Source organism: Carya illinoinensis, chromosome 4 (genome assembly GCF_018687715.1).
Source record: "Carya illinoinensis cultivar Pawnee chromosome 4, C.illinoinensisPawnee_v1, whole genome shotgun sequence".
NCBI lineage: Eukaryota > Viridiplantae > Streptophyta > Magnoliopsida > Fagales > Juglandaceae > Carya > Carya illinoinensis.
In genome coordinates, this window is record NC_056755.1 from 12,738,750 (window position 1) to 12,746,966 (window position 8,217).

Sequence of the window (8,217 nt, forward strand, 5' to 3'; positions counted from 1 at the left end):
CCTGCGTGTCCCATACGCATATGCCAAAGACTGGTGGTGTCGGCATCAGTCTCATCTAGCTTCTCACAGCCTGTGGAAGCTCTTCCATCAACAGTACTTCCTTGCAAGAAGTACAAGTTTCCTCGCCTCAAACCCTTCATTGCCACCCGAACTCCCATTAGTACTTTGAGAGTTCTGTCTTTAATGGCGATTCTGAATCCCTTTGAATCCAGAGATCCCAGTGAGATGAGATTCTTCCGCAAGTCTGGAACGTACCGAACTTCTGTCAGAGTCTTGACGCTGCCATCATGCAGCTTTAACCAAATGCTACCTATTCCCTGAGTCTTACATGCACTATCATTGCCCATAAGTACTGCTCCACCATCAATCTTTGTGAAGTCAGTAAACCAGTCCCGATTGGGACACATATGATAGGTACATCCGGAATCCATAATCCATTCATCTGAACGACAAATGGATGATGAACTTGCCAAGGCAAAATCTGACTCGTCATCTCTGTCCACGACATTGGCTGTGTTGGGTTGATTCTGCTGTTGTCCCTTCCAGTTGGGACAATCCTTCCTCCAGTGTCCTTTGTTGTGACAAAAGGAACACTCGTCTCTGGCGAGTTTTCTGCCGACTGATGAACCACGTGATGTGGCTCGAGTTTTCGAATGAAAACCTTTCCTCCTTCCGGGATACCTTGACTGTGGTCTCCCCCTTGCTGTTAGCGCTTCACTTGATGTATCTTGGTGTACCTGTTTATCTTTTCTCCGGTACTCATTGCTAATTAAAGAGCTAGATACATCTTCAAAACTAATCTTTTCCTTCCCATACAATAGAATAGTAATTAAATGCTCATATGTATCAGGCAAGGAATTCAACAGTAGTAAAGCCTTATCTTCATCTTCGATTTTAACATCCAAATTTAACAAATCAGCAAGAATTTGATTATAATTATTCAGATGTTCAGACATTGAAATACCTTCACGAAATTGGAATCTGAAGAGCTTCTTCTTCAAGTGCAAACGGCTCTCAATGCTCTTATTCATGAACTTATCCTCCAATTTCTGCCAAAGTACCCTAGCATCTGTCTCTCTCATGACAAAATACTTTTTTTCTTTGGTAAGAGGCATAATCGGATTGTACTACAAGCTTGAGTATTAAGCTTCTTCCAATCCTGATCAGTCATATCATCTGGCTTTCCTTCCAACCCAACATCCAACTCTTGTTGGATCAACACGTCCATGACTTCACATTGCCACATGCCGAAGTTGCTTGTTCCATCAAACTTTTCAACTTCAAACTTGGCATTTGACACAGTGGACCGACGTCCCGAGCTACTAGCATGTTCAGAGCTCCTGTCTCTTCCAGATCCTTCCATTTGAATTTTAAAAAATTTAGACTTAAAATTTCAAAATTCTAACCGTACGGATGAGTCCAGAACGATCCAAATAGTAGGAAAGCACTATTTGATTGTTGAAATCGGACTCCGAATGGCTTAGATCAAGCCGAAATTGGATCTGAAAAATGGACGGTTGTGATCTGTCTGGCGCGTGGGCAGCGAGTAGGCGCGTGTACTACACGCGCTACAGCACTGTCTGCACGTGGGGAGCGCGTGAGGCACGTGTCAGTCACGCGCTGAACCTTTGTAGGGCGCGTGAGGCCCGTGTCCGCCTCACGTCTTCAACCTCTAGAGCGCGTGAGGGCGCGTGGGCGCGTGTGGCTCAGTCGTCTTCTTCCTCCGACGCGCGTGGGGGCGCGTGGATGACAGCAGTGCACGCGCGGATTTTCTAGGGGCGCGTGTGAGCTACTCCGACCTCCGTTTTCGATTCCGTTTGCGGCAACGGATTCATCTCAACACGAGGAACACCCTGGAGTTGTCAAAAATTGATTTTGAGCAACTTGAATTTTCGGACAGCTCGAACCAGAGCTCTGATACCAATTTTTGTGCCTTCGATCTGTCCGAAAATCACACAAAACAATTTTAAAGTGGTTCAGCAAATTGCTTACGTCTACTGGAGCCTCTTTTATAGAATTTATAAGAGATTTACAAAACACTCTAGAAATTCTATTTCTCTTTCTCACGTTCCTCCTCCTCCTCCTCTTCACCCACTGCATTTATCATCAGAGGTCTCTTCTATTTATAGGAGAAGAGCAGCCCACCTGTTGCAGCTTCTTCTGACTTGGGAGAGGGTGGGTGGCCTAACTATGGTAGGTGGTGGTGGGTGGTGGTGGGTGAGAATGAGTTGGTGGCTGCAAACCCAAACTCATTTCACACTCACACTTACACTTACACTTGGGTTGATTTCATCATAGTGCACTCTTGGCTAGTGCATCTGCAACTTCATTTGACCCTCTTCTGATGTGTATAGCTTTCCAATACTCTAACTATGCAAGAACAGTTTTTGTGTCCCAATTAATAGCCCTCAAATAATGGAATGAGTCCAAGTTCTCATATTAGATTGACAACACTTAAGACATCACCTTCAAGAATAATCTTTCTAATTCCAATCTCTAGAACAAACTGTACAGCTTGATAGGCCACTTAGAATTCAGCCATATATATGAGAATCTTGAGCATACCTTTCCTTCATCCTTTTTGTAGCAATTACATGTCCTTCATGATATCTTATTATAATCCAAATGTCCACCTTACCATCTTTTCTACTCAAAACTGCATCCCAATTTACTTTATAGATCTCCTGAGGAGGTGGTTCCCAACTAGCACTGTTTGAACTCAAGACTATCACATTGCTACTCTCCTTTTTATTTGCTTCTTGAAAATTTGTTGTCATCTTCATTGCTTGAACCATAACTTCTGTTGGATGAATAAAAGTCCCTTTGAACAGAAAATTATTTCTTCTATGCCAGATCTTCTAGGCTATATAGTGACAATTTCCTCCACTTATTCCTACTCGAGATTTCTACAACAATCCAGTTCAGAAAACAAACTACTGATAATCCATATTTCTACAACTTTTTTGATCCCATGTACCAAACATCATTTGCAAATGTACATTTCCAAATCACATGTAGGCTTGTATTTTCCTCGATTTGGCAAAAAGAACATACTGGTGAATATAACACTCTCCTCTTGAAAAAATTTGAGTTTGTTGGCAGAGATTCTAAACAAGCTCTCCATATGAAAATTTTGGTAGCATTAGGAATATTTAACTTCCATAAAAGAGACCACACCTACTTATCTGAACTAGTATTTGATCATTGCCCTTTCCATCTCTCATTCATCTCCTTCTGTATATGATAGGCACTTTTCATTAAAAACATGCCTTTCAAACTGCCTCTCCACACTAACTTATCTAGAAAATTAAAGCAGCTAACTGGTATCTGTTGAATCAGTTCCACTTCTCCGCTTGAAAACCAATCTCTTATCAAATGAACATTCCAACTTTTAGTAACTAGATCAATGAGAACATGGTCCCTTGTATCAATATCCAATATTGCAGGCTTACTTTGGATTTTAAAAGAATAAGGCTAGGGGATCCATCAATCCTGCCATATCCTCACTTGATCTCCACTCCCAATCCTCCATAGAGAGCCCTCTTCCACCAACTTCTTTGCTACAAATATGCTTCTCCAGATAAAAGATGAATTAGCACCTAACTTAGCTTTTAAAACTGAGGTTGTAGGGAAATATTTCAGTTTAAAAACTTTACTAGCCAAAGCTTTTGGATTCTACAGAAACCTCCATCCTTGTTTCGAAAGTAGAGCCAAGTTGAAGCTTTCCAAATCCCTAAATCCCATGCCTTCAATTGACTTGGTGATACCCATTTGACTCCAAGACACCCAAAGAATCTTCCTCTCATTTTGTTGTTAACTCCACCAAAACTGTCTCATTACTTGATTAATCTTGTAGAGAAGAGATCTGGGAAGTTTAAACACCCCCATGCAATAAGTTGGCAATGCTTGGATCATAGCCTTTAATAGAATCTCATTTTCTGCTTTTGACAGCAACTTGGTTTTCCAACAGCTAACCCTACTTCTAACTCTATCCAGTATTCCATAAAAGGCTTTGAATCTTGATATACCAATAAGAGCAGGCAGCCCCAAATATTTCTCATAAGAAGATGAAGATCTTACCCCAACAATACTCAAGATAATCTCCCTGACGTCACTTCTTGTATTTCTACTAAATTGATTTGTAGTCTTTTCCTTATTGAGTCTTTGCCTTGATGCTTTTTCATAACATTCTAGTAGTCCAATCATGTTGCTCCATTCCAATGAATTAGCTTTACAAAATAATAAGCTGTCATCTGCAAAAATAATTAATTAATGCAAATTTATCCTCGATCAAGAGAGATACCAGTGATAGCTTTAGTCTCCTCAGCTTGATTGAACATCGCACTCAATGCTTTAGAACGAAGTATAAAGAGGTATGGTAACAAGGGATCATCTTGCCTCAGCCCTCTAGAAGCTTTGAAGTTGACCTGAGGAGAACCATTTAGCAAAATGGAATATGAAACTGAGTTTAAACATCAACCAATCCATTTCTGATTGAACCCCAGCTTGGCATAATTGCTTGAAGAAACTCTCATTACACCCTATCATAAGCCTTGCTCATATCTAGCTTTAAGGCCATATATCATGTCTTGCCCTTCAACTCGAGTTCATTGAATGCATAGTTTCATAAGCCACCATAACATTGTTTAGAATCAATCTTCTTGGGATGATAGTACTTTGAGTGGGGGACATAATCTCAAGCAGTATCTTTCTCAATCTGTTAGCTAAAACCTTAGAAATTATTTTATAAATCACATTGCACACAGAAATTGGCCTATCATCTTATACTTACTTTGATCATTTCTTCTTTGGAATTAACACAATATAAGTGTCATTAATGATACTCAAATCTCCATCTGCACTGTTAAGAAAATCAAGAACTGCTCTACAAACATCCTGACCAACAATATGCCAATGAGTCTGATAAAAACCAATATTAAACCCATCTGGACTTGGTGAACTCATGGGGTTCATCCAAAAGACAATTTCTTTAACCTCTTCTGCAACAAGTCTTTTATTAACCTTGAAATCATTCCTTCTGTAACTTTGGGCATAAGAGCATTTAGACATTCTAAAATTCCAGAAGTATATGAAGTAGAAAACAAGCCTTGATTGAAGTTTTGAAACAACTCTGAGATCTCTGAATCCAAAGTAACCAAAGAACCATCATCCTTTTTAATCTTATTAATTTTGTTATTTTCCTTCTATGGTTTGCACACATGGAAATATTTACTATTTCTATCGGCTTCTTGTAACCATCTCTGCTTGGCCCTTTGTTTCCACTGTGTCTTTTCTTTCTCTAAAAAGCCTTCAACTTCCTTTTGAGTCTTCTTATTAATAGCTCCATGATCACCTTTATTTATCTCTTGCAGCTTTGAGATCTCCTTAAGCTTTTTTAGAATTAACCCTCTACTCTTGCTACCAGACTTCTTATTCCACTGTATGAGAGACTTCTTGCACATCTGTAATCCATTAGTAATAGACAACAAAATGTTACAAAGTTGCCCTTTTTATGCCAACCTTCTTCTAAAACTTTGCTACATTCTTCCCTCTTATCCTAGCTTGCTTCATATCTAAATAACCTATTACCTTACACATTTCTAATATGTTGCTAATTCAACTTAACCAGTATAAGAGAGTGATCTAATGATTGAACAGAGAGTATAATGACACTAGAGAATTCAAACATTAAAGACAGATTTAAATTAGCAAACGCTCGATCCAATCTCTCCTTAGTGAATGAAATGTTCGCACGATTATTACTCCATGTGAATTTGTTACCTTGAAACCCAAGGTCACTTAGCCTACATCCCTCTACTGCTTCTCTAAATCTCTCCATTTGTTGGTATGATCTTACTGCAGACCCCTCATTTTTATCTTGATGAATGATTTCATTAAAATCACCAAAACAAAGCCAAGCTTTGTTATTTGATGGTTTCAACTCATGTAGTAATCTCCAACTCCCCTCCCTTTGATTTGTATAGGGACTCCCATAGAGGCCTATGATCATAACCTGCTTGTCATCTTCATCACAATTCAGGATCAAAGAGATATGATGTCTAGAATAAGAGATCATATTTATGTTACTAGAGCTATGCCATAAAAAAGCTAATCCTCCACTAAGCCCCCTACTATCAACAATAAAGCTACTAACATAACCCAGTTTATTACTTTATAACTCTATCTTATCTATTTTGCATTTTGTTTCTATTAAGAAAACAAAATCTGGGCACTTAATTTTCACCCATAGGTGAATTTCTTGAACTGTTAAAGGGTTCACAAGCCATCGACAGTTCCAACTTAGGCAATTCATTGCTGTTGGTAGAGTTTTTGAGAAAAACAATTTTCAGGACAATCATCTGACTTTGATCTTTTGCCATTTGAACTTGTAAAATTGGAATTAATCTGTCTAACACCTCTTTTCCTTCCCTCCTTACTTCCACGCACATCTGCATTATCAGAAACTACTATTCCCCTAGCTCTCCTTTTTCATGAAGATTTTTTTAAGGGGCCAACACTAGTCTTCTTAGAAACTACCACATCAAATTTTTCCAATTCTGTCTCAGAACATATCATCATTTGATTATCCTTAAATTTTGCATTGGATGTCACTTTACAACCGCTTGATCCCATATTATCTTCATTATCCAAGTTATTCAAAAAATCAACAGAATCTATAATCCCCCAATAGTTCTATAATTATCAGCATTCACAACAGTATTAGGCTCAATCCAAGAATTAAGAGATCAATAGCCCTTAAGCTTATCCTTATTTTGAATTTTGAAACTGCCTTCATTTTTTGCCAAAAAAAAAAGGAGATGTTGAGAATGAATTACCTAAATTATCTCTAGAAAATTCCTTGTTTGGCTCCCCAAAAACTGCAACTAGATAACATTCCCTCTCCTTTGGATCACCATTGCCTGCACTGCTTGAATTTGACAACTACCAATGACCTGAATCTCTTTCTCCTCTATACTTTCTTGCATCGAAAATAGATGAGTTCATAGGTTGTGCCCTCAACCAAGGGCCATACTGTTGGACTGAGCCATCCATCTCTTTTGATTCATTTTTAGCAAAAGAGCATTCCTTAGCCAGATGTTTCACCACTCCACACTTAAGTAGAAATTCTGCAATCTTTCATATTTAAAAGGCACCCATAATTTCTTCCCAACAATGCTGAGTATTGTACCTCTCATCATTGGCTTTGATGATTCTACATCTACACGAACTCAAAGGCACTTTCCCCATCCCAACCCTTCTTTGTCTACATCCAACTCATGCACTACTCCTATTCTCCTTCCAACTTGTATCCCAACTTCATGAGTCATTGCTATCAATGGTAAATTATAAATTTGCACCCAAAAAGGCTCATGAGAGAAAGGTATATCCTTAATTGTCATCCCACCATCAAAAGCCTGGATCACCATAAGTGCACAATTAAAAAACCAAGGCCTGCCATGTAGCACCTTGTCCTTATCAACTTGATATTGGAAGTCCATGATGAATCTATTATCACCAACTTCTTTGAAAACCACGCATCCCTGCAACCTCCATACTTTTGACATAGTAGCCTTAAAGGCATCTCTATTATAGCCTTTTTCATATACAAGAAGAGCCATCAAGCAGTGTTCTCCTCTTGTATTTGAACCTTTAATTGTATCTTCTGAAATTTGGATCACGTCATTCTCACCTTCAGTGAGATGGAAACTCTCCCATCTTTGTGACAATCCGTCCTCTTTTATTGCCATGCACTATACTTAGACTAGGTTGAGACCAAAGTCCTCGTTTCCTAAAACAAGGAACAAAAAACCTTACTTTCTCAACAGAGAAAGAAGGACCCAAATTATTCTAATTAGCATCTCATCTCTCAACTTTTGTTATTTGTTAGTCTCGACTCTGACTTATTTAAGGAGAATCTTACACTAGGTATATTTCATTGCACAAGTGAATAAATACATGATGAGATCAGACTAATAGCGTTCTCATTTAATCGGCAAATGTAAATTCAAATTTTAGCTAATATCATATGAATTTATATTTGTCTATTCCATTCAAATCCAATCCCTATATTGGATTATCTATTTACTCTCTATATAATAATAAAATATTATTAATTTAATAATTTTTTATTTAATTTATTTTTATCACATTAATTTTGTAGGTTCTACCAATTAAATGTTAATAATAATTATATTATAATTAAATTAATATTAATAT

General features: G+C 38.0%; 1 protein-coding gene across 1 annotated transcript; it reads right to left on the reverse strand.

Moving 5' to 3' along the window:
• Window positions 1–7,229: 7,229 nt before the first annotated feature.
• LOC122306249 lies at window positions 7,230–7,748 on the reverse strand. The gene has a single exon (XM_043118683.1). It carries the CDS (start codon window positions 7,746–7,748, stop codon window positions 7,230–7,232), a length of 519 nt encoding a protein of 172 aa, XP_042974617.1.
• Window positions 7,749–8,217: the final 469 nt, after the last annotated feature.